This window comes from Rhizoctonia solani, chromosome 3 (genome assembly GCF_016906535.1).
Source record: "Rhizoctonia solani chromosome 3, complete sequence".
Classification (NCBI taxonomy): domain Eukaryota; kingdom Fungi; phylum Basidiomycota; class Agaricomycetes; order Cantharellales; family Ceratobasidiaceae; genus Rhizoctonia; species Rhizoctonia solani.
Window position 1 is genome coordinate 1057821 of NC_057372.1, and position 26096 is coordinate 1083916.

The window sequence follows — 26096 nt, forward strand, 5'->3', positions numbered from 1 at the left end:
TACTGGTGGGACAAAGGGGGCCGAAAGAGTCAAGTTCTCCCCCACCGCAGTCTCAGAGCTACCACCCTAACTATTCACAGAACCATTGTAGCTTGCCGAACAAATAATAAAAATACCTCCGTGGGGTACGTATTCGCAAGACACGCCATAAACACATGTACAAAGAGTCCACATTCGCTCATCCCTTTCCTTTGAGTTTCAGCCCTCTGCCCACCGCAGTAAGTCGATAAATTGCATCCCCACCGAGATAGAGTCGCCCTATTCGCATACATTGGTTATTTTAGGCCGCGGACGGACCAGAAGATCTGTGGAGTTTGGTGAGTGGTGACACCCTAATACACCCGTCGTATAGACGAGCCACCACAGAGTCTCAATCTCGCCACCAAATGGATCTGACAGCTTACATATTTGGAAAGTTCCGATTTACAATTAGCCTATCTCGCTGGGCCCGGGACTGTCGGATGGTTGTATGCATTGATTCCATATTCCGAGACGTAAGATCTATCCGTAACAAGCGCCCTGATTGGGTTGAGCCACTACATTCGTGATTAGCTGTTAAAAAGCAGTGCAGCAAGATCTCTGGGCACCCGATCTCGGGTATGGTCTCGGGCGCCCGGAGTAAACTCCTCGGAGGCCTGAATGGAGCTAACTGCTGTTTGGAGACTGGCTTTATGGTATTAGTCAAAGTAGATGCAGGGATCCCAGACAATAGTTCACGCGTTGAGCAGTCGTCTCCCAAGGGGCACTTCATGGTAGCAGGTGCGTAGTAACGTCACACATTGGCTAAACCGAACTACACTTGAATCGATGAACTTTAGGCCGTTCCTGGAGGGTTACCAGCCTAGTTCCATCAGATAAGTCGTGATTGGGTTATCACTTCTTTCGCGATCCTGTATTACACTTGGGGAAGGAAACGGATAACTACGGGTATGTGCAAGTCCGTTAGCGCCTTGAGTTCTGACTGATAGTTATCACCCAAAGTGCACTGTTATATTCACCTAAGTTATGTCGATTTCTAGTTCAACTACCAAGCCCCCATGGATGATAATGGGAGAGATATGGGTCAAAAGGTTTGGACCCGCGAGTACTCGTGTGTACCCGTTTCCATCCCTGATTACACTAGCGTGAACCAAGAGGTGACTGAGGCCTTTCAAATCGCGTATGTTGTCTGAAGTGTTGGTTTTTGTTTGACTGATACCTTGTCTTGAGAGCCAAATAGATTATGTGTAATGTAAAAGATAACTATGTCTTAAAGACACGTCAATGTTATCTGTTCCGGCAGAATATGTATCCTTGGACATACGGTGGATAAGAGTAACCTGATATACTTTAATTAGTCACTAACTTGGTAGTTATTAGCTGTAAATGAGATTCATGCCCCTGATGCTTTGGAAGAATTGCATCGTTAAGCTTTCCTGCTCGGAAGCATGGTATAAATTCAGTGACATAGTGGTTCGTTCAGAGCCACTGAATCGTTAGTGACGAAACGGAAATGACCATCAAAATGAGTCATATTCCTATCAGTCCAAGCCGATTGACCATAACTGATTGTCCACTTGGTCATCGTGATTTGCAACATATATTCAGATGTTTTCCAAAGTAAGCACGACAGCATGTTGCAAGATGATATATTTACTTTTTTGATATCAATTCCAAAGAAGTAAATCTGATAAACAATGTAGATGTGGTACTCCTGCCCTTGATTACTCTTAACTTCACACAAAGCCCGAGGGCGAGCGGGCGAACCGTGGTCGCTTGGCGCTTATGCTAGCACTGATTAAATTGGGCATTTAATTTGTTGGATAAGCCAGCGATCCCGTCTCTCGCTCTTAGAACCGACATCAGCCCGCGATTCCACCGCCTGTCCTGGGTCTCGGTCAAGTTCAGATTCGTCTCGAACATGAAAGTCGCCATATGACCTGATATCACTCCGAGTACCATACACTGCCACTGCGCTCTTTTGCCACGTCTCTCTCATTGACACCCGAACTTGAGAAATGCCTTACACCATTACTGAATGACGAACCTCGGGACTTTCATACGAAGAGTAACATTATATACTTATTCGATTGAGCTCGATACGCATGAACATGCAAGCACGTCTTCCGACGCCATTATGTGGACATTTTTAAAGTAGCACCAACATTGATACTGCTTCTGTGAGTAAAGAACCTCAACCTTACTTTCTTCTCTTGAAACCATGCAATTAACCTGCATAAGATTTGTACACATCTCTTGGCTGCTAGAGCTCCGAACCTGAACCGCAATTCTCCCGTGTGCCTGGATTTCAAGCTCATGCACACTAGACGGGAGTTCCCGGTTATAATCTTCATATTCCTCTTGAACCTATGCGTTTCCAACTTGAATACCTTGCTTTGTATGACCAAAGGTGTAAACAGATCATTGGAACAAGCCGAGATTGTGCCGTTATGGCTGACAGTACGATTCTACGCTGGCAGTTAAAAGCGAGGTACGGAAGCTACTTCTATCGGACGTTTGGCCAGGATGGTCTCGTTGTTTTTCATGCTTGCTGCCCTCGCCAGTGGGCACAATGTGCTGGCTACCTTTACTCCGCTCTCGGCGAAAGAAACCTTCGCGCGTATGAGCCCAGGTTGGAACCTAGGCAACACTCTCGACGCTCTCCCCATTGAAGGAGGGTGGAACAACCCGCGTAGGTGGATTGTGGCTTAACCAAGATACTCTTCAATTGAAAACTTGACATCATAACATGCAGCCGTTCAGAATGTTACATTTTCGCAGATTTATGCCGACGGTTTCCGTAGCGTTCGCATTCCAATCACCTTTGTCAATCAATTCATAGCCGGGGCACCAAGTTATACGGTCAATGCTACCTGGCTTTCGCGTATTAATTATGTGGTTGACGCTGTGAGTGCACCCAATGAGGACATATTATCCTGTGCCAATACACACCCAGGCATTGGCTACCGGATTATATGCCGTTGTTAACGTGTAAATAAAGTCTACTTCCGAACATCCATCATCATAGACTAACGTTATGTATCAAGTCACCATGATAGTTGGGACTGGGCAGATATGTCCGGATCCAAGCCGGACATTGACGCACGGAAAGCCAAGTTCGAGAAACTCTGGCAACAACTAGCAACTGTCCTTAAAGATAAGGTAAGCAAGTGGAACATTTGACGAATTGGTAGCCAATCCTGAGTTTGTCATTTCGTTTGACAAGAATGAGCGACTTATTTTCGAATCATTAAACGAACCCGTAGGATCAACGCAATCCGATGCTAATGTCTTGAATGATTTGAACTTGAGATTTACAAATGTCGTGCGGAACACCGGTAAGGAGCTCGAGTACAATATATGTTTTAGTAATAAATTAATCGACTAATGCAGGAGGAAATAACCCCCAGCGAGTTTTATCGCTGCCTGGGCTCAATGACAACGCTCAGTACCTCAATCAGTGGTTCATAGCCCCCAACAATTATACGTCAGATAAGTGGACGGTTCAGTTCCACTGTAAGTCCATTAGGCGAGCAAAGTCATAAGCTACTCACAAGGGTAACCAGATTACAGTCCCTGGGATTTCACAAGTAATTCATGGGGGAAAACGTTCTGGGGAAGTGACGGTAAGCCTGCATATAACTGGATCTGTGTCACGACTTGTCACATCGGAACACATGTATAGCCGATAAAGCCACTGTTGATAGCGAATTTGCTCAAGTTCGTGAAAACTTCTCGGTGCCTATCTTGATTGGCGAGTACGGTACTTATTCTGTGGGAAGCGCGATTGAAAAGGCAGCGGTTGGGCTGTAAGTACCATGGCCAGGGCCAAGTTTTATGGATTCTGATTAGTATTAATTTGATAGCGGTATGACCATGTCGTTCGGACGGCGATAAAATACACAATGGTGCCCCAATGGTGGGATAACGGCAACGACTTTTACGATCGCGCTAATGCAAAATGGCGTGATGTCACCACGAAAAACATCGTGATTGCTGCTGCTGCTGGAAAGATAAACACCATCCCCTACGTATGTCTCCCGTTTGGTTTTCTAGCCTCCTTATAACTGACTCGACATAGAATGGCAATGGGACGATTTGGTTGAAATCAGGTGTTACCACTCCCGCAAGCATATATCTACAATACAACGGAAACGGCCTCAAGGGTATTTATACTCCATCTGGGACTGCACTCATTGCTGGGAAGGACTACACTGTGGTCACCAGTCCTTTAACCGGATTTACCTTGACGCCCTCGTATATATCATCTCTCGGCTCCAGCTCAACTCTGGGCGAAATTGGGCGTGTTATCGTTCGTTCAAGTTCAGGTGCCGACCTCGAAATCGATATCCGTCGGTATGCGCGGCCCGTGATTTCTACCGGAACAATCAATGTGTCTGGGAGCACGAGCGATTACTTTATTAATTTTTCTCCCAACGGCGCCAAACTTGCGACAGTGAAGGCAGTTGGGCCCAGTGGTGAATTTGTCAAGGATGATTGGACCGTGTGGCTTGGCGAGCCACAAGCTGGGCGAATCAATTGGGGCGACTATGGTGTCTACGAGAACCAACTAATTATTTACTCGAGCCTACTAAGTACTATCAAGAACTTTGGCAAACCAGTGACGTGAGTGGTCAGAATTTAGTGCGGTAATCCATACTGACGCGTTATGATCGATAGATTGACTTGGGAGTTCTGGCCACGAGCAGATACTTCAAACAATGCAACTACAGTGGTGACGGTGACTTGAACGGAATATATAATTCATTTCATTCAATGGGAAACCAGAGATTGCGGCGGTGTAGATACATGGTAACAAGTAATTTTCCAATCCGCAGGATATGGGACAAATAGGGATAGAAGTCGAGTGATCCTATAAACGGGAGAGGTAGACGACAGCGACTCGCAAAAGCTCGACAAGCTAGGAAAGAGCCAATAAGGGGCTTAAAGAAGTTCCGTATGCACATTAGATTCAGAGATTGCAGGCTCGCAATAATTAATTATCTCGGTAAGACCCGGGCTAGGCATGTGGCACAAGTCTCGATCAAGGGTAAGAGGTGGTCGTGTACCATAGGGATAGGTGGCGACATTTTCATATAGGGTAGTTTCTTCTCTGCAAACGAAGATCTCCATGATGTGCGCGGGCGGGCTGGCAAAGGGAGACATGAAAGGCGTATAATAATCCTTAGGCCCTTCAGCAACCGTGGTAAATGTGGCTTCGATTTCGTGGTCGTCCAAAATGTCAATTTCGGCTGTCAGTTTGTTAAGCATCTCGAGGGGGCTGGAGCATACGAGGTTGTCCTTGAGCCCGTAGGTTATGGAACACCCCATTGGCTCGGACTCGACATTATGGGGCTCGAAGCTCGAAAGAGCTGTCTCGTGGAACAATTGTGCAGCTTCATGTCGTCCATGTTGGGCCATATGGATGGCATGGAGACACACAGGGACCGAACGGCAACAAGCCCCAGTGCACCACAGACAAGAGCGCATAAGTATACTATCCATAGGTTGATGATAAGAAGAACAAGGTTTCCGGTGAGGAAAGCCAACAAAAAGATCAACCCGAACGAAAATACGGTGACCTTGAGGAGAACGGCCATTTCAAGGATAAGCGAAGATTCGAACATCATGGTTCTTGTATGCAGAGCGAGCAAACGGGTGCACAGGAACTCCAAGCACGTAGCTGCTGAGATGAGGAACTTCCTCGACAGGGGGATTTATAGAACAATGCGACCTGGGACGAAGTATGCGGAAGCATAGTCGACCTCAAATAATTCGCAAGGTGGTGCAATTGGGCCTCGATCATCTATCCTAAAAACGCGCTTGTGATTAATTCATTTAACAGGATATGCTTATATTATGCTCCGCCGGTGGTCCAAGTACGAAAACACCACTCTCAAATGAAAAGAAGCGGAATATTACGGATGCGCCTCTTGTCGATCTTTGGAGCACTGGAGGTCTGCCGATCATCGGTAAACATTTGTAATATACAGTAGATCGTGTACAATTATCATCACCCTAACAAAAGAGCCAGAAACGAAGGGAAGCCAATATATATATAAACCTCAAAAAGAGAGGTAGCGAGGAATATACCCAGTCACGGTATCTCACAAACCAGGAAGAAAGCTTGGGGCGAATATCCGAAACGTTTCGAGTTAAGGGAGAAGCACTCCAACCGAGTGGAGATCCTCACGAAAGATGATCAAGAAGGACCAGACCACCGGGTTAGAGAGGACGATGGTAGGAGGGGTGTAGTGGTATCATTTGTGCGCATGGTAATATCCGTGTCACCCGTGTCTCTTCGTTCAGGATGTCCCTTCTCGTGCGGCGATGGCCCAATGTAGGTACCTCGAGTGAATGGAGGAAGCATCTCGCAGTCATCGTCGTCTTCTTCCCTTCGGGTCGTCACCAGACCGCCGCCCCATGAGTGCCGGTTGGTAGGGCTTGGCCTCACTTCGTCTTCCATATCATCCTGGTAAGCCGAGCCTCTCCGCTCGTGAGCAGTCAATAAAGGCGGAGTTGTGTAGTACTCGGGTTTTAGGAATTCGGATGAGGGAGCAACGTCCCGATCTCGGCGCTTGCGACGGTGCAACCAGAATGCCAAGCCTGCGATCCCACCTAATAATACAAGACCCCCAATGACGCCACCAACGATTGCGCCAATTGGCGGACCAGACGAAGCAATACCAGCGGACTGCACATCTCCTGAGGTTGGCGATGCGCCGATAACTGCCTTGGTGTCACTCGGAGAATTGGTGGCCGAATCTGGAAATGTTGAACTTGGAGCTGAAATTTGGTATATGAATCTGTCAGAATATCCAGTTACTCTACTTGTGGTAAAACTTGTTTACCTGTAATTGTATCGAGATTAAAGGATTTTGGATCGAATGCATCCTCATTGAAACTAGTTGCCCAAGCAGGTGGCGAGGGGACCCATGCAACTCTACGACTATTGGGGTTAAGTATTGGTTCCTTATAGGTTGAACACGATCTTCACTTACACCCTTTTCTTTTTGAGCTCGTTAGGACATACACCATCTTGATATGTTTCAAATCTATGCCAAATGTAGGTGTCGAATGTCCCTCAAAGAAAAGAGCTACAGTACTTACCTTTGCCATTCGATATCTGTGGTATTGACGTATGACCAATCCCATTTATAACATCCTGCACATGCTGATAGAATATTGAACATAACCCTGTCACAAGCGCATTCCTTCATTCGCTCTGAGGACGAATCATTTGTAAGGAATACACTAGCGGTGTACCACACGTCCTCGGGTAATTCCGTCCAAGTAGGCATATGTGAAGCCTATATAGAATTAGCACCGATGTTGTACGATTAAAACAATACGATTAACTTACTGCATGTTTGATGCATCAACTCCTGCAACTTGACATACATCCTTGCCCATTGCCAAACTTCCATCATCGGTTTGGCGCGCTTGTGTACGACATTCTACCTAGCAGACCGAATGTTTAGCCAATACATTCGTTCACATAGCTAGAATCTTCACTTTGTCTGCGGCTACTTGGCCTGTGGCAGTGCTCATTAATACTACGAAAGCATAAACTGCTTCTGCAAGAGCAATCCTCCTCCCAAACACTGTCATAGTCTACAAGAACAGACCACTAGACGATCTGTTTGACAATTCGAATCACAAGATAAGTGAGGACAAGGGAGGTGGCCAAGATTGCGTTGGTTGAGTAGTTATATGACGATCAGGCGAGCTGTGCAAGCGGGCTACGAGGCGATGCATCGAAAGGAACCCCTGAGCGCTTGTGTCGGTTGTCAACCTATCCAATGGCAAACAGCTGCGTGGGGCGTGTCGAATTGCACAGATTTATCAGCGGGGTCCTCGGAGTTTGATCCAGATGGAGTCGGTGACGTTGGACAACATGAAGAGGATCTTTCTATACGCAAAGTGTGTTGGAAGATGTGTTAGTGGATAAATAATAATAGTCGAAATCCTATTTACGCATGGTCGTTTGGATTCTGTATCTATGGTCCCACGATGCCATCAGACTATGTGATCATATTACCAGTTGAGGGAAGACTCCCGTGTGAGGTATGAGCTGAGACATCCCTTCTACGACTGGTGCTTCTGTCGCAACTGGTGTACGGGATCCACTCATTCTACGTAAATCGCAGCTAGTACATCATATTGTACGCGCTGGTTGAGTTCAATGTTGGTTCCTGGGCCTTATCTTCATGTCACTAGATTGATCAGACGGACAGCATGAATTGCATGAATATTTTACGAATATTCAACGAACCATTCGAACGCGGCTTATACCCTGACCAAAATACATGCAAGTACCTAAACGAGAAGACTCGGGTTACACAAATAGAGACCGGGCTGAATGCGGGTTCTCAGCAAGCGCCGAACTTGCAAGGAATTGGTAATAATGGGATCACTTACGCACCCACAGTACCCTTGCTCTTCCGACAACGACCGCGAACGACTCAAACACCAGATTTGCCTGTAGAACTTAGCCGCTATGCACGCCAGCGAATACGACTATCTCTTCAAACTCCTCCTCATTGGTGACTCTGGTGTCGGCAAGGTGCGTCATGCCACTGACGGCGATTGGGGCTTTCCTAATCAGCCAGTGCGGCAACTGGACTCTCGATAACTGACAATGGCCTTTTTCTCTCCAACAGAGTTGTTTGCTCCTGCGTTTTGCAGATGACACTTACACCGAGAGCTACATTTCCACCATTGGCGTCGACTTCAAGATTCGTACCATCGAACTCGAGGGCAAGACTGTGAAACTCCAGATTGTACGTGTCCAATACCCAGGCTCTGTGATATTACCCAGGAATGCGTTGGTACCTCTAAACGATCCCATTGGGTGCCGAAAAGACATCCCGGACCCGAGGTCAATCTCACCCAGCGCCCTGAGGGCGGTGGTAATTTCTCATTTGTCTACTTGTTTCTTGCTCGCTGCATTCGCTTTACTGACTTTCTTTATCACACAGTGGGACACAGCTGGTTAGCGCATCTACCACCGAGTAAATAACTGATATCACGCCAGCTCACCATTATCACTTACAGGACAAGAGCGATTCCGCACAATCACCTCGTCCTACTACCGCGGCGCACACGGAATTATCGTCGTATGACGTAACTGATAACGGTACGCTGCCGGCCTCTACCGTCTCCCGCTTTATAGTATCTATATTTGGGGCTGACTCGTGGCATAGACACGTTCACGAACGTTAAGCAGTGGCTACAGGAAATCGATCGTTACGCGTCGGAGGGTGTCAACAAGCTTCTTGTTGGTAATAAATCCGACTTGACCAGCAAAAAGGTTGTTGAGTACACCGTTGCAAAGGTTTGAGTTTTTGCCTTTGTACATGGTCCAAGTTCGCTCACTGCTCGTACTCCAGGAATTCGCCGACCAACTCTCTATTCCGTTCCTTGAGACCTCTGCGAAGAACGCAACCAACGTCGAGCAGGCATTCTTGACTATGGCGAAGCAGATCAAGGACCGGTACGTGTATTCATTCCTTCCGAAATCATGAAGATTCTCATTTATCCAATAGAATGGGATCCACGACAAGCACAACTAACAACACTAAGGCCAACACCATCACACCAGGCCAGAGCGTGAACCAGCAATCCTCCGGAGGATGCTGCTAAGCGATTGGTCGCAAGCCGTTAGGGGATTTTTACCTTGAACCTATAATAGCGGACTGATGGAGAAGTTGTAGTTTTTTGTGATGTGTTCCACCTTTAATTCATTGTCTCTTTACTTGAGTTTGAGTTAGGATTGGTTGCACTTTTCTCCTGCCTTTTCTTGCCCCCTTCGGTACTGTTGAACACGTGCTGTGGTTGTGTGTGTAGCGTTATACTTTCGCCTGCTGCCCGGCTGTGTTCATATCTCTGGATTTGTCTTTTTATGTGATTGTTGCCTTGACGTTCAAAATCCCAGTGATCGAACTGAGGGCCCCCAAGTTATTGCCTTCAGACCATAATCATGCCCAAGGCGAAGCGCGCGATCGTGGCCATGTGGCTTTATCTTGGCTGTTCACTGCTTTGTATTCACGCTGGGACACGAGAGGAGTTGAGATGAACGCCTGTCCAGCCACCATCGTGAATACCCAGTCGCTTCGCCTGTACGTCATTTTGACTAACGGATCACGTGACACATCCCCCAAGGACGCAATTTATGCCTCCAGCCTACCAGCCCCCCAGCCTATACATCCAAACCCAGCGCCAACGCTAAATGCTACTGAAGGAGAACGAGCGGTACCCCCGGTTCCACATGGCCGTTCTGTGCATCATGAGTGTCTCACGATCCACTCGGCCTTGGTGATTCGCTTAACAACTGGGTTTCATCTCAGTAAAGACAGGCAAGAATTTAATAAACATTTGAGTCTATAACCAAACTATATGCACAAGCTAGTACCATCATTATGGAATTAACACTCTGGGATGGAATGTAAATACTTGCGCCTGCTCACACGTAACTTACACATTGACCAATTAGACTGGAGGCAGTGTATCACTGAGCATACGTGCATGTACAAGGTAATAACCGGTCCCCAGAGAATCAGTCTGATTCCTTCTTCCTGTGGCCATATGATCTGTCGTATGTACTCGTAAATGTAGCCATTCTCGGTGTGAGGCTAGTAAATCGGTTGAAATGAGTACCTCGATGATCATTATATGCTAACGAAATATCTATTGATTCTTTATATGTAGCCCTTTATCTTGCTTGGGCTACTGACTTCTCTCGCAACCCGATCATAAGGCTGACGTGGGCCGGCCTTGGGCGTCGTGGTTTTTCAATATGCATATATTACCAGGTATATGCATAGTTTCGAGGTAATCGCCTGAATGAAATCGATACATATATCGTGCATAGCATAGTTTCGTATAGTGACTGGAGATCCACGCATAGAAGGCCCGCGTAAACCCAATCTGCCGAGATTATTATTTAAAAACAGCTTATATTAGCCCTAGAGTTACACTATGCGCGCTTCCCTCCTTCTGCAGCACCACCTTCCTTCTCAACTTTTGTTTCATCCTTCTTGACCTCTTCCTTCTTCTCTTCCTTCGTCTTCTCCTTTCCCTCTTCCAACTCCGCACGACCATTGGCTGCTTTGTTGTCGACTAGCGCATGAAGAGCAATGACTGCCCTGACCAAGCTACTCAAGTAAACCACCAACAACTGGTCGTTCGTCGCAGTCGTAAAGCTCCTTGTCGTATCTGGGTTATCCAAATCGGGTAAAAGAGACAGTGCGTCCTGCAGTTGATACGAAATTTGATGATTGGGAGGGAGCGCTCCAGATTCACCAGGGGGTTGTGAGGCGCGTTTGAGGTATGCACTAATTTCTCGGAGGCGAGCACTCAGACCACGGAGACTTGCTAGCTGGTTGCTGACACGAGTTGCGAGGGTGGTAGTCGTACTATCTTTGATGTCTCGCAACAAGTGCTCAACGCCAATCTCCTCTGCCTCTTCAGCCTCTATCGCAGAGGGCACATGGAAGAATGTTTTTTGTGTCTCTGTTCCGTCCTGTGTAATCAGCAATATGTTAGAACAAACGTGAACCAGTTGAGAAACAGTGAACTTACATCCTTAATCTTCTCTACGGCAAAGTAAGCGTCTGTTGGAATGCTCTCGTCCATTTGTCGTACATTTACAATGACCATGACGGGGCGAGGAATGAATTGCTTAAAGAGGTCATTGATTTCTTGGTCCGATGCACGCAGTTTTGGTCCAGAGTGGTACCAGCCAATCATCCTTTCCCGAGCTAACAAATGTCAATACCAGATCATTCAAGCACTCGGAGCCGTACTCACCGTTCACCTTCTTAAACATGTCCCACATCCCTTCAATATAATTATGGTCCAAGAACCATGTCTTTGAATCCTTCTCGTCTTCCTCGAATGGGATTGCAAAAGAATTGGCGACGTTGACTGTCTTGCCATTATCCTGCCCTAATAAGACACCCACTACTCGCTTGTTGGGAGCTCGGGCTGCCGACCTTGCGTGGTGGTCCGCAACAGAGAGCAGTACTAACGGATGAACAACTGGAATTGATACAAGTCAGTAATCGAGACGACGCGACGGAAGGGAGATAAAGGTAAATGCAACGAGTGAACGTACTGACAGTCGTTCCCGCCAAGTCTGCAAGCTTCATCGTCATTAGCGTACTATAATCTATATTTTGCATTTACTCACCTGCTCCGAGGATGTAGTAGGCATAGTTGATCGATGTGAGTGTAGGAGACACAGAGAATAAGTGCGAGGCGACGCGCGTCTGTGGCGCTTATTCAATCCGTGGAACCTCTATCAACCAGCAAATCTCCCAGGATGGCTAATATCAAGTGCTGATGGAGGTCACTACACTTTATCTCAGAGGTTTGGCATACACAGTCCGTCCTGGCTAGACTCTACTATCTCAACTACCAAAGGAGTATGTTGAACAGTCTACTTGTGAACAGTGATAATCGATATATTGAAGAGTATAACCCAGCCTGCCTGCAAGAGCCTGCACATTTACACAAAAAAATTGAACCAGAAAATGGGTATATGCGCTCAACGCGAGTAATGTAAGCAATGAATATGTCGCCAGGAAACGTGGGGAACACCCCTGTCGTTAAGATTATCGGGGTTTAAGACATAAACATGAACAAAGGCTTAGATCAAAGTTACCAAGAGAACGATGATCCTTCAGTAATCCGCTAGCGAATTAAAGAGAGCGGCGAGAGCGACGTTGGTGACGAATCGAACGCTTGTGCTTTTTGGCTCGGCTATTATATATTGTTGAGCATCACATATAAAAAGCGGAATTATAAAGTTCACTCACCAAGTGCGTTGACCCTGGGTTGAAGTTGGGGCCGAAGACGTGAGCGCGGAAGGAGAAGTAGAGGTGGGAGCCTCGACGGATGTGATTTCTGGTGCAGAAGCGGGTGCAGAGGTAGGTTCGGGGGCGGGTGCAGAGGTGGGTGCAGAAGCAGGCGCAGAGGTAGGCTCAGGGGCGGGTGCAGAGGCGGGGAGCTCAGAGGAAGCAGGTGTCGATGGTTCGGCAGCCTGGGTTTGAGCAGGAGTGGATGTTGCAGGGGCTTCAGAAGACGAGGCAGCCGTTGGAGCATCGGGCTCCTGGGGGGTCGTAGTAGCCTCAGGCACTGGGGTCGATGAGCTATCAGTCACAACCGCGGTGGTCGAGATAGAAGTAGCCGTAGAAGCAGGGGTTTCGACGGAGGTGGAAGCGAGGTCTGCACTCTTCGACGCTATGGGAGACGCGCCACCAACGGTATCCCAAATGTCGTTCTGAGCACCATCGGCGAAACCGTAACTATCCAAGTACAGAGGAGGCGTGTAAATGTTCTCAAACACCTGGCGTATAAATTAGTTATTGGAACCGTTCAAAGTGACGTACAACTCAAAACTCACGTTATTACCCTCAGCTTGATCCCAGTAGAAAGGCTGCTTAGCACCCTTGACACATTTACTGGGGTCGCCAACGCAACGTACGGGGACTTGTCCCTGAGGGATAGGCGTATTCGAAGTCGCGCCGGTAATTTTGCACTGAAAGTTGTTCATGTACACTGATAAAACGATCAATAAACTACTAAAGAAATGATATTGAAAAAACCCACTCTCATCTCCACCAGCATCTTCCCTGTGTTGCCAGTACCAGCCGCAAATACACTTGCCGTTGGGGCACTCAGGCATGTTGGCCGGGACTGGTGAATTTCAGTTAGTAACTGCTCTGTTCGGAAAAGTATGCTTTCTTGGTTTTGCTTACTCTGGAAATCGGTGAAGCGATCCCAAACACACCTGTGGTTGACACTAAACACAACAAAATCTTCGGGCTTGACTTCGCTTGCCTCCGACTTGTATGCAATCGCCAGAGCACAGCCGCCGAGATCATTCTCATCTAAAGAATGATTTGATCAGCCAGGCTTAGCGGCAATTTCAGGTGACATACTGTTGGCGTGGATGTGCTCGGTAAATGAGTTGGGGCATGGATTATTGCCGGCTTGGTGATCACCACCCGGGCCCCATGGCCAAAGCGAAGTGGCACCTATGTCGCAGGAGATCTCGGTGGTTACTTTACCACCGGCGGGAAGTTCCATGATATCTTCGGGATGCGGCGGTTGGTCGAGATGACCATGGAACCACCACTGGTTGAATGACAGCTGCCTTAAGGGAGCTACAGCACGGTTATCACGGCCATACTGGGGAGAGTTGGTCTGGGTGACATTCATTCCCCATACAGATTTGTGAAAAATAGCTGTATACCACATCCAAGTTAACGCCGGGAACCAAAAACTAACTGCGCTTGCCTACCAGCATGGCCACGAGCAAGGCCGACAAGCGGCAGGACTGCAAAAAGAGACTTGGCAATCATTACCAAACGGGGTATTCAGAGCTGGTTCCAAAAAGCTATAGGGTATGTGTGCTTAGCAGACGGTAAACGAATGTCGATGGCTACGAGCCGAAGAGTGCGGAGAGGGCAGACAGAAAGACGGCAAAAGAGAGAGAGAGGTTGGAACTTAAAAACCCTCGTTGCGTTGCAGGCAACAAGTTATATTAGCGCTGTGCTCCGATGATGCTTCTCCCGGGTCGCATGGTAATGCAAATAAGCCCTTCAACATAAATCAAACCTAGGGCCACTTTTAGCGTTCGTTATAGGCCAATTTTAGCAACGGCACCACGAGACAATACAATGCACCTTGCGTTACGTCAATTTATTGTCATACATACAAGTGGACGGAGGCAGGCTTGACCAACATCAACTGAACTCGACTCCGAATTGCCGGCATATCAAGCCCGAAGGTTGCCTCCCAAAGGCCTGTATACCGGGATACCGTAACATTATTGTAACCCTGCTTCTGGTTTTGCAAGCGGATGACTGTAAACGATCAGCGCGGATCAGGACCAGGTACGAATATCACGACATATCGATATCCAACACACTTGTCGGATGAACCCTGTGAATATGAACCAGGTATAGTAGACCCATAACATTACCCTTGAATTCTCAAACAGATCCCACGAATTGGCGTTTGAACAGCCCTGGGCTATGGGATGTTCATGTCTGGGGATCATTATGGTGCAATCGTTGGAGAGAAAATCATGCCAAATACTACCGTGTCAAACCCCAGGTTACCCAGTATGCCACATATGGTCTTTGGTAAATAAAATCAATTCAATAGCACGGTTACATGTAGCAAAATTTCTGATGAACCTCGTGCGAAAATGGACCCAGTGACGAGGATAAGAGCCCAAATTGGTTGAGCGGTTGAATTGAACGCGAGCTCAATAAAACAGGTTGGTTAAACCACCCGCTCCTTTTGTCCGCTCCATCCGGTTTAACAAAAGATTTGAAGGAACTTGCCAATATTTAATAAGTTAGTTGAAGATCTTATGGAAGCCGGGCTCTTACCCTCAGAAAGCGTATAGCTAATGCATACGTAGAATATTGAGACCCAGTGTTGTCTACATGTATCAGACACTGTTACCGGCTCTCAAGATTTGCACACATGTTCGCGCCGATATCCGGCCAAACCGATGCCCTTTTCTAATTATAAGTTCGGAATGCTACAGTACCTAATTTTAGCTACTCTCGAATAAGCTCTGATGTCTACTTACTTAACATTACCAACGTTTGCACAGGTGGGTGAACAAAGGCACGTATTGATTCGTGAAGGATTGTTGTGTGGCGATAGTTAACTTGACTCAGGCTGCACTAGTACTGGTGGTTAGTTCTGCATTAATATTACCGACACTTTTAATAAATCAAAAACTACTTACTCAAGTTGTCTAAGTGCAAGATAATCACTGGTACAGAGGACAGAAGAACCTACCAAGTCTCCTGATAAGCCTCTTCTTCACTAGTACTCCGTGTAAAATTGGGCATTGGACCTAGAGACAACGACTGGGCCGACTTAGTTTCGATTCTCTTTGTTTGTATTTTTTCAACATCCATCTTGGGGGACAAAATGGAGTTGGCCAGGGGAGCAAAAATGTCATAACTTCCCATTGATAACTGTATCAGTCGGCTCCAAAAGTAGTAAATTGCTCTGGACGTTATATTCGCGATGTAACCGCACATACCAAGGATAACACACACAAATCCTATCCTTATGGTTGGCGCCGTCTTTTCACCACCCACCTCATTAATGCTGGAATGTCACACAGGTTCCTTGTACATTGGAAAGCGAAAGCGAAGGCCTGTCCGCGCCACGAAATTTCAACACTGTAAAAAAGGTAGCGATTAATATGCAAGAGATTCATCTCTGGGGAGGACTTATGTTAAGTCAATTATAGCTAGTCTCTGTAACGAATAGGTAGCTTAAGGATTGTCATTCAGCGCGATTAAGTTGTTTGATTAATCTATATTACGTCGTGTTCATGAAGCCAACAGTGTCTGGTCACTAGCTTGGCCAAATTAAGCTGTAATTATTTGATGTACGGTAAGCATTGGCACTAATATGGTGACAGTCGCCAAACTTTCATCCATCTTACTAAACCGGTAAAATTTGTTCATGAATCTTATTGGATTTTCAGATTTAATGATGATGGCGCAGAATTGAAAGGCCAGTGGTTTATATCACAACACTACTGGTGAAATTGTGAAACTTTGTAAAGAATGAGACATTTCCGAATCGTTATTCAAGGCAGGGAGGCCGCCCTCGAAGCAAATCTATTATGAGCTTCGCTATACTCAGGTTCCCAAACTTCAAGAGCGAACATATTGTGAGTCGCATCGGGCACTTCGTCTTTCACGATTTGATCTGAGCCAATGTTTTTGGCCATGCGTTTGTATAGCGTTCTGATTTCATCGACAAAAATCTTGGCCTCTCCATAAACAAGATACGTTCTGGGGAAGTTGTCGAACATTGTGGCTACAATCTGTTTGTCCAGCTCAAGCGAAGCGGGGCTTATGTAGGGGTTCTTCTTGGCGTCGGTGGAGGAAAGATGATTGCCTAATAGCGAACGGATACCATGTCTGAGCGTTGAGAGGGGAGATTTCCAGTCACCGGCCATAAAGTCGCTGCATTGATCATGAATTTTACCACTGAGGCTGTTGGGGCGTTGCTGTAAGTGCGTTTCTCCTAAATCGGACCAAGGAGAGACCAAGAGTAGTCCGCCAGGGAGAGGAAGGCCAATCTGAGGATTGTCCCGAAGATATCTAGTCAGTGCGAGGACAAGGTTACCCCCAGCACTGTCACCAGCCAGGATAATATTCTGAGGTTTAAATCCAAGAGTGTTGATAAGATAATGATAGCCCAATAGCGCATCAATCAAGCTCGTAGGGAATGGCCATTTCGATGGCCAGGGAGCTGAGCTGCTCAAACAATACTTGATAGATAGTGTACGAGAAATAGTTGGTCTACTGAATTTCACTATCCCCTTAGACACCCCGGCAGTCATGTCCTCTGGGTGCGCGGTCCAAGTCTGGATATACCTTCAGATTCTGTCATTTGAGTGGCAATTTATGATGCTTACCACGTAAGCACCTCCGTGACAATGCATAACAATCTTTTCGCCCTCCCGGGCAACTAAAAGCTTATCCTGGCCCCAATCTCCAAACCCATAGGCAGAGATGCGACATGGTTTGGCTTTGGCGGATTCTGCATAGCGTTTGATCTCGCCTTGAACAAAATTCTCTGGCACAGGTTGAATTCACATGAATCTAGTACCCATGCACTCCTTAGCTGGGACTTCTCTGCTGATGTCTCAATCGAGCAAATGACCCGTGTGATAAGGAATTTCTACATTTTTATTTGGTTAGCTTAAGAGACATCTGTCTCAATTACGAACATACCCCACTTAAAATTAGCCACGTAAATAATGAGTGCCTGTCCCCAAGACTACCCAGGGTAAGGCTGATTGGATTTGGGGATGTACCAGATACCTATAAACGGTAGCTTTATTAAAAGCTCAGCGTACTTTCGCGCAAGGTAGACCCATGCGTATAATCAACTTGGGGGACGAGAAGTCATGATAATATGAAAGCATGTTCTTTGAGACTCAAGCAGATGGACAGCCTTTTAAACTTAGAGATATCGAAAAGAGATCAGTAGCAATGACCGATCTTATCCTTGTAATTCGAAACTCTCGGCTTAGCACTACCTACATCGCAACTACATGATAATCATCCTTGTTTACGATAATCAGCTAATCATTATTCCTTCATATCCAGCGCATACAACACGCATATATCCTATTGAGATCCAAAATCAGCGTCTGTATTCCCCTAGAACATGATTTATCCCTCAGAAACCCCAACAGGGGTCCGGTTGCATACAAGCATATAACCCACACTATTGTTAGCGGATAACCACCTCCAAAGACGAGGTTCTTTCCAGCACACTGCCAAACTCGCTGACAAACTAATTCCGTATAACCTTCCTGTATAAGACATACCTGGTAAAAAACACCGATATGTCGGTATACTGTGTCAGGTCTCGGAGACGTCGTTGGTCAATTGGTGCCGAATCGGACGGCGTCCCCGGACCGCGGCATAAATGAACGACTTATCTGACTAACAGTCGCTTGATACCGCATGGGCCCGTGCATTTAGCCCAATACTTAGGTACATTTATGTAATATTCACTACGAATCAACTCAAGTAGCTTCACAGAAGTAACCTAAAAATTAGCCTAGAGTGGAGAATCAGTCCTTATCGGATCTGATTCGGCTTGCATTGCAACCGAACCAGAGCGGCTAGCAGCCCTTGAGCCTGAGGTCAACTTGTAGGCCCTCGTGTCCGGCCCGAGTGCCGCTATCACCACGTTGCGGAGAACCTGATCAAAGAACGTGACGGACTTGTTCATCAACACCTATCACTTCAAGAGCAGGCAAGCAAGGTGCGATCGTGAATGTCGATACTCAGTGGACACATGCAAATTGGGCGCCAAACAAGAATTGTCCTGTGGGGGGGGGGCAGGGCCTTCCTAAGGGCCTTTCCTTGACCATTAGTATTTGTGTGCTTTATCGAGTCAGATATGTATGGTAAGGTTGATTTAATTTGAGTTCGTTGTTCTACCACGTTTCCAAGGACATGACGAACAATTTATGGTAACGTGTAGGTAGAACGTTGTAACTACGTTCTTGCATCATTTCGACGAAGCAATAGAAATATATACTATAGAAAGGGTCCTTCGTAATAGATATGTGCGCGGGCGCATGGTTACAGGATTCAAGATCCTCAGGGAGATTGGGGCTCCAGGTTAGATAGTTGGTTACAAGACATCAATAATTAATTGAACGAGTTTCAGAATTTGGGCCTATATATGTGTCGAAGTTCGGATCAGGACACTCTGGAGTAGAACTCGTTAGCCTATGAAATCGATGGAGGTTAAACCCCTGATAAATTAATATCGTACCTGCGAGTCTGCCCGGTTACAGCTTAGACTTCAGATTGGTTTATTGCCTGGCCCAGAGGATCAGCTCGCCCCCTAAGATAGATAATGGCCGTGAATATTCAAGATATGCATAACTAAGAATCTATAGGCAGGTACCTCCGTCGGCGGTTAGTCAAGGGGCCTGTGCTTGGTGGTGTCTCTGACGATATCCGCAATAAATGGCGCAAACTATTTAAGCGAGAAACACTCGCGGTTGCTGTGTTCCATACTGGCTGGAATAGTCCGCTAAAGTTACAGCGTGTAAGGAAGAAACTCGAACACTCTATGATTATTAGTGCACTACCTAAAATTGAATGCGAAGCCAAAGGCACTTAAAATAGAAGAGCGCTGTTCGTTCATTGGTATGGATACATAGGCTGTTGGTAGAGTCCCTCTCCCGATGAATACCTGGAAGTACATGCTGGCTTGATGAGAGACTTGTAAGGAGGAGGGGGAGCTTTAGGGGTATAAAGTTCGAGGAGAGGCTGGTTTTCCTCTTTTATGGTGCTATTGTACCACAATATTGTGAATTTAAGTTCAAGGCATGTTTCCCATGAGATTAGTGCGTGGTCAGAACAGTACATCAAACAACTCGATTGAGCAATTCTAGGGGGGTCTGAATTACAGGGGCTGTCGCGTTTTCAAACACGAGTGTTTTATTGCAAAGTTAGGAATGTATACACGTTGTAAACACGACTTTAGATTGGCGAATAATTCGGATCATAGATACCCATTAAAAGAGCAAAACAAAGTAAGGAAATTGTCGCATATATAATTGTATAAAGTAGCCACTAGGGGAAGGAGTTCATTGACTACAGCTATAGCTACAAAGCATCGAGAACCAAAACCAAATATTTAAAGGGTGCATCAATGGGATTATTGATTCCAAATACTGACAACAAAATTGCCCGGTGAATATGTTTAAACAGTGGGCCGAAGTTTGGTTAGGTTCTTCGATCCACACCAGATTCATACAATGCTGTCGATCATGACAAATTAGAAACACATGGTCTACTCCCAGTGGTCTTTCACTAATCGGGGGGTGAGTAAATCGGGGTCGCACGCCTTAAAGACAGAAGAGCGATAGAAGCGTAGAGCCGCAATTGCAATCGCATGTGTATAGCGAGGAGCTCGAAAAGTAAAGCAACCGAAGAGGAAGGGATGTATTTAATAAAACTCCGGGTACATATATTGACGGTGTAATGAGTAAAAACAGGAACCTGGGTAAAGCGATGAGATGTATAGCCACACTGGCCATGACGCCACTGGGGCTTTGGAACGCGAGGCCGGTCATATAATACGCCGAATCCGAGTCACTAAAGTTGCTACTATTTTATTCCCCGTGATAAACAAAATAAGAGAATATCAAAATGCCAAAGCACCGCCTGTGAACACAGGACAGATGGGCAGAGGGAAATCATGGCTATAGGAAGCAGCTGCATGACAAGCCACCCTTAGACGGATAAAAATAGGTAGCGGGCGCGTAGACTGCATTTCAGAGAAACACGGGAATATAATCTATGCTACCAGCCACACGAGTATAGTCTCCCCAAGGCAGACTGTTACAACGGGCCAAGGGACACTCTCAAGGCTTCTGTAATATATACACGAGTAGCTTTAATTTCATTTAATGGCTTCTGGTCGGATAACCCAAGAAGATACCCAACCAAACTTGTAGTTGGTTGTCACACAAACAGTTGTGTACACTGCGTCTCCTCCAACTTTTGTGAGTCACATCCGGATAATGTTAGAATTATAAATATACAACTACACTAATGGACAACCAGGCAAAACAAGTAATCGAAATAGGGATACTAGAACTTAATAGGAAGTTTAAGCCAGTCGGACCAGGTCAATTGTCATGTAGAAGTGGGGTCCCATTCAATTTTAGATGTGGGCAACAATTCACCAAGCAGCTGCCTTTCAATGCCATCCTGACCATGTGAGACGACCAAGGGGGCCTCAGTAGCCGAATAAGTCAACGCAGGATTTATCAGAGTCAAATTAGGCGATTCGACGATTTGCAGCGGAAGTCCATCGGTGCTACGTCGAATCTCGATCTTTCGGTCGCTAAATAGAACTATATAGTTCTTGCAATAGGTCGCAGCCTTGGGAGTCGTAGACCATACAAGCATGCGGTGGGAAGAAATGGGCTCTCCTGATGGATCAACAAAGCATCCATGGGACTCGTATACAAGAAGTATCTTTCCAGGCTCCGTCTCCAGTGCTGAGATGAATCGACTAATGGAACAGCTGTACTTCAAATTAAATGAGTCGATAAATGACGGTCCGAATACTGGCCACGTCGAAATGTTCGCAGGAGCGCTAGAGAGTATAGGTGAGACTCGTAGTCAAATGATGCCAATGGAGTAGTACACACTTTACAGGATCAGTTATCACCTGACAAGTTCTCCCAGACAAAAACAGCATCCCAGAGACAAACGAAATACCAGTCACCGATTCCGGTATCGAGGCCGGCTGAAGCATGAATACCAATATTAGAGATATAATTAACTGAAGTGATATGCTGTATTGACTTACATCACCAAGTCGCTGTAGGGTGCTCGATGGATGATCGTAAATAAGCAACTGCAACTTTTTACGAATGACACCTCTGGAGATGAATGCAACTAAGGCTGCATCAGTCGCCGCTTCAAAAGATACTAAAGAGAATTTAGCGTACCCATACAGTCATTCCCGACAACCCCGCCGCACAACGTGCTAATGTATCCATCGCTCGGGCTAGATAGGGGGATTCCCGTGTCTTCCAAAAAGGATGACCGTCGGGCCGATCCTAATATATTGTCAATTGGATCACACTGACAGATCCCCCGTGTAGGACTACCAGGCCTATCCAAGGTAGATGAATAATGTGGTCAACGTCGGTAGCTGGAAGCGCCTCAACGGAGCGAGCTTATTCAGCAGAGGTATACATGTGGTTAGTATTACAACAAACTGCGTATTCACACTTCCTCTCTTACCTGTGTAATCATTCTTTTGTCCAACAAAAACTCCTGTTGTAGTTGCACCGGCTATAAAGGGTGTTCCCTGAGAACTGATCGTAGGTCAGGTTTTGAGATGGCACAAACTACATTATGTATACCTACCAAACGAGCAGGCGGCCAAGATTGTAACTTGATTCCTCAGTAAATGGGTCATTGAAGAGACTGGGCTAAAATCCAATAACTATTAAAATGTTGTAAGTGAGTAACAGTTGAGCCACCCGTGTAATAGGAACCAACCTTGTTGCCATCAACATCAAGTTTGCGAAGTAGGACAGCTTCTTTGATCTGATCGATCCATTTTTCGGCCAGCCCTTTAGATTGTGCGCCGACTTGTACTACTTCTTCGCCATTGCGTTTGATGGAAAACCGAATTGTTTCCATGTCGTCCGTCCTGGATAACATGGATGTCACACGGATCCGCGTTCTCAGAGGGCCAGTGTCGAGCTCAGCATCAAGGAGCTCTAGTGGAATTGGCTGTGAAAGTGTTCAGTCGAGCGAGGCCTGAGCGAGTAAGGATGTATCCGTACCTTATGAAGGAGGCGTCTCTTGTGCTCATGCCCCGAAAGTTGGGTAAAAACAACTTCACTATGTGTGAGTGGTGCTACCAAAGCAACCCAAGTAAAAGGCTTCTACGTACGGTAATTATCAAGAAGTACGACGTAGAGTGTCGAATTTGAAGGAGGATATACTTGCGTTAGTCTACCTTCGAACTTCACTACCCGGTGGGCATGGGCCAGGCCGAGGTCCTAAGAAGCATGTATTAATGAGGCTTATGTGTAATGACTTTATAAAGCGTGACATACGGCAAAATCCCAGGGATGATTTTCCAAACTCTCACGGAAAGATCTAAGCGCTATCTCCTCTGCAGATGCTATTCCGGATAATCAGTCTTTTCGGGGCTGGGGGTTCTCGCGTGATAAACATACCTTGGCCATCGGCTTGTCCTTTCATCACAGTACGGTGTAGCATATCAAGCACCATTTCGATAGAGCCTTGGTGATCGGGATGAAGGAGGTCTGTGCTTTTACTTAATTGTTCAACCAAGAGTTTCAACTGTCCTAGACGACGTCCGGCACGCTGGATAAAAGAAGAGAATCCCATCCGTTGGACGTATGGATGTCGGGCAGTCGCGGCATCAGAAGAAACAAATGCGGCATAGCCCGGGTTTTCGTGCTTTTCGCGACTATGTCGGGCCAGAGCAGTGTCCATGTTCTGGTGGAATTAGACCAAGCAGGCGGCAATGGATATGGCACAGACATACCGAGATGTATTTAACATACGACCTTTGAAATGATTCGTTCGATACTGCATCGAATAATTCATCCATAATGCTGTAAACTTGTGAAAATTCTTCTTTTGTGCCTCAAAAAGTGATTTTAAAAGCACTTCGTGGTGTATTTTAATCTCTTCGATATTTGCGAATATATCTCTAATAAGAGAATCCAGAGCTTGAGATGGAATGATACCCTCGGTACGCAATGGGTCTCGATATGCCTAAGATAAATCTGGGTCAATCTATTAAAGGGCCCTTTATTCCATTACTGACCTTCAGCCAGACTTCTAAATCGCAAACGTATAGTTGTTCCGATGATATAATTTCGAATATCTCCTGTTGTCGAGCGCGTTCCTTTTTGTCTAGTTTCTGCTGAGCTGATTCGGGCACTATTCTGTGCCAGTACCGATCATCACGGTTTAGTTTATTTTCTTGAAATACCTGAAGTCCAATACCAGATTCTACTCTATAGACCCAAGGATTATTATGGAAAGGTATACAAAATGAAATCACGCACTCTTCAGGTTTCAATAATTCGAGTGTTTTTGGATCAGGTAAGTTAATTTTCTATCGACAATCACTATGTGTATGTCTATCGGGATAGTAGCTATTATAGACTTACCATAGACCGTGTTCGGGGGATTTCCCCTTCGCTTAGAGCGCCTCTACCATGTAGTATGTGATTGGCAGAGCCGGGATGTGGCCAGCCGCTCGGAGGCGCTGTTTGGGCAGGAGTTGTGGGTAAGGGCCGCCTTGGAGGGCGGGTGGCATGTGCAGCAGACAAGAAGTCCTGGTGACCATAAGGGGAAGATAGACCATTATCGTAAATCGAACTGGATGGGGAAGAGACGACGCTTCCCGACACAATTGGCTGTGGAAACGCGATCGTGGACGCCGGTGAAGTGGGAGCAGATGGCGAAACAAACATAGATATACGCGGTTCTGGAAAATGGGTATATGGCATTTCAAAGGGGGTATCGTCTGCATAAGGAGGCTGGGGAATGCTCGTGCTGGCGTTCATTTCAGATGGTACCCAGAAGGATTGTGCAGCAGTTAAAAGAGCGTTTGAAGGGACCCCAAACTCCGCAACAATGCGTAGAAGGCTGAGTTTCGGTGTACAAAAATATGATTACTCCGAGCCACAGCTTTATAGCAGTGCGTTTGATTTGAGTGTCATATAGGCAAAAGCCAAGAGTGGGACGTGCCCGAAATTGGCGAGCCAGTCGTGGCGGTGCCCACCTCAGAAGTAGCGCTAGCGCTGAAGGCTATGCTCGTGTCTTCCACGAATAAAAATAAATTTATAGTAGAATTGATTGATATTAACATCGTCATGATGGAAGTTGTTTCACAAAATGCATCATACAAAAAAAGTAATAAATAATGCGAAGAATACGAATAGTCCGAAAGCATATGAAACAAGTCTCATGAAAGGGATAACGTATTGAGGTCTACCTCCCAGCTAAATAAGCGGCCCCAACTTGCTCCTAGAGCATCGTTGGTCCGTCGACTAAAGATCATACGTTAGCGTTTGACGCAAATTTCAAGATAAATACGCACTTTTTCATCGCCTCCTTATCGGGCAACTGCCTAAGTCGCTCTACAAGAAGCAATGATGTGATTATATGGTCAAAGACTTCTCGGTGGTGTCCCCCAGGTGTGACAGTAAGCGAGCCCGTAGAATCAGAGTTTGTGGCGAATATCGTCGGAGCAAATACAGCAAGTGATGTTTGCGGTGAAACCAGATGACACTAAACAGTTGCTGTAAGGACAACTGTAAAGCCATCTCAGTATTAGGACTTGCCTCGATGGTAGAATTTTTCTGCATTGTCCACGTTAATGGCCGTTTCTTCCTGAACTGGAAGTTTAGAGAGCTAAAACAATGCTATTAGTTGGGCCTTTACCGTATATACGCATACTGCTCACCCCCACAGTGCAGCTTTCTTGACTACATTGACCAGCATATCGTCCTGCCTCGTAAGGCCACCCGGGCCCTTCGTCTTGCAAGACCCATCTCGAATTCTGATACAATTTCACCGTCTTCATGGCCCCCTCTACGAACGGTGGTAATCCACACGAATGGGTTCCATAAATCGACCGCGTGAGAAATATCTACCAAGACAGTCGTTTGAGATATCAAATAAAGTGACAAGATTCCTACTCACGGTATATACACTCCCCAGTACTTCACTCTTGAGAACCATTGCAGAAGGTGAGGTCCTGACGAACGTATATGTCACATCCTCGCGAGGTATGGTAGAGCGATGGTAGGCTGGTGGCTCGCCGGCTATGGTGACAGTGCTCGCCCGAGTCTCGGGGGAAAGGGCACGTTTCTCTTCCGAGAATCCGTTGCTAGTAGGAGAAGCCGATGACGGCCCGGCCATAGGTGATTCGGCCGGAACGTGAGCGGTGGTCTATGTAATGCTGTTCGTCGTGTTCTCGGTCGTCTCGGTCCGAGTTGTTGCTGC

The 26096-nt window shown here is 46.4% G+C and overlaps 8 protein-coding genes across 8 annotated transcripts; 2 read left to right on the forward strand and 6 right to left on the reverse strand.

Moving 5' to 3' along the window:
• Window positions 1-2505: 2505 nt before the first annotated feature.
• RhiXN_02721 (Cellulase (glycosyl hydrolase family 5 protein)) lies at window positions 2506-4729 on the forward strand (the record flags this gene model as incomplete). Its single annotated transcript, XM_043322538.1, has 11 exons — window positions 2506-2671; window positions 2735-2886; window positions 2936-2970; window positions 3027-3141; window positions 3206-3317; window positions 3373-3495; window positions 3546-3605; window positions 3665-3780; window positions 3846-4010; window positions 4061-4605; window positions 4660-4729. 11 exons carry the CDS (start codon window positions 2506-2508, stop codon window positions 4727-4729), a joined length of 1659 nt encoding a protein of 552 aa, XP_043178034.1.
• A 194-nt stretch (window positions 4730-4923) lies between these two features.
• On the reverse strand, window positions 4924-5400 carry RhiXN_02722 (uncharacterized protein; the record flags this gene model as incomplete). Its single annotated transcript, XM_043322539.1, has 1 exon — window positions 4924-5400. One exon carries the CDS (start codon window positions 5398-5400, stop codon window positions 4924-4926), a length of 477 nt encoding a protein of 158 aa, XP_043178035.1.
• Window positions 5401-6181: 781 nt separating this feature from the next.
• RhiXN_02723 (uncharacterized protein) lies at window positions 6182-7590 on the reverse strand (the record flags this gene model as incomplete). The annotated part of the gene is made up of 6 exons (XM_043322540.1): window positions 6182-6765; window positions 6831-6922; window positions 6981-7034; window positions 7090-7289; window positions 7381-7440; window positions 7495-7590. The coding sequence occupies 6 exons, from the start codon at window positions 7588-7590 to the stop codon at window positions 6182-6184; spliced, it is 1086 nt and encodes a 361-aa protein (XP_043178036.1).
• An 889-nt stretch (window positions 7591-8479) lies between these two features.
• RhiXN_02724 (GTP-binding protein YPT1) lies at window positions 8480-9624 on the forward strand (the record flags this gene model as incomplete). The annotated part of the gene is made up of 6 exons (XM_043322541.1): window positions 8480-8545; window positions 8643-8762; window positions 9037-9118; window positions 9186-9316; window positions 9372-9475; window positions 9528-9624. 6 exons carry the CDS (start codon window positions 8480-8482, stop codon window positions 9622-9624), a joined length of 600 nt encoding a protein of 199 aa, XP_043178037.1.
• A 1333-nt stretch (window positions 9625-10957) lies between these two features.
• RhiXN_02725 (RPN8-26S proteasome regulatory subunit) lies at window positions 10958-12196 on the reverse strand (the record flags this gene model as incomplete). The annotated part of the gene is made up of 5 exons (XM_043322542.1): window positions 10958-11503; window positions 11563-11741; window positions 11791-12021; window positions 12098-12125; window positions 12173-12196. The coding sequence occupies 5 exons, from the start codon at window positions 12194-12196 to the stop codon at window positions 10958-10960; spliced, it is 1008 nt and encodes a 335-aa protein (XP_043178038.1).
• A 487-nt stretch (window positions 12197-12683) lies between these two features.
• Window positions 12684-14348, reverse strand: RhiXN_02726 (proteasome regulatory particle subunit; the record flags this gene model as incomplete). Its single annotated transcript, XM_043322543.1, has 7 exons — window positions 12684-12744; window positions 12801-13330; window positions 13388-13542; window positions 13594-13680; window positions 13743-13874; window positions 13926-14231; window positions 14288-14348. 7 exons carry the CDS (start codon window positions 14346-14348, stop codon window positions 12684-12686), a joined length of 1332 nt encoding a protein of 443 aa, XP_043178039.1.
• Window positions 14349-16615: 2267 nt separating this feature from the next.
• On the reverse strand, window positions 16616-17650 carry RhiXN_02727 (alpha/beta hydrolase family protein; the record flags this gene model as incomplete). Its single annotated transcript, XM_043322544.1, has 3 exons — window positions 16616-17401; window positions 17453-17613; window positions 17647-17650. 3 exons carry the CDS (start codon window positions 17648-17650, stop codon window positions 16616-16618), a joined length of 951 nt encoding a protein of 316 aa, XP_043178040.1.
• A 3562-nt stretch (window positions 17651-21212) lies between these two features.
• On the reverse strand, window positions 21213-26012 carry RhiXN_02728 (Rho1 guanine nucleotide exchange factor 1; the record flags this gene model as incomplete). The annotated part of the gene is made up of 21 exons (XM_043322545.1): window positions 21213-21678; window positions 21734-21831; window positions 21895-22016; window positions 22069-22147; window positions 22178-22266; window positions 22335-22408; window positions 22461-22525; window positions 22596-22832; window positions 22886-22938; window positions 22996-23104; window positions 23162-23229; window positions 23285-23541; window positions 23620-23852; window positions 23905-24097; window positions 24149-24198; window positions 24254-24734; window positions 25070-25138; window positions 25189-25379; window positions 25464-25502; window positions 25555-25740; window positions 25794-26012. The coding sequence occupies 21 exons, from the start codon at window positions 26010-26012 to the stop codon at window positions 21213-21215; spliced, it is 3378 nt and encodes a 1125-aa protein (XP_043178041.1).
• Between the last annotated feature and the right edge of the window lie 84 nt (window positions 26013-26096).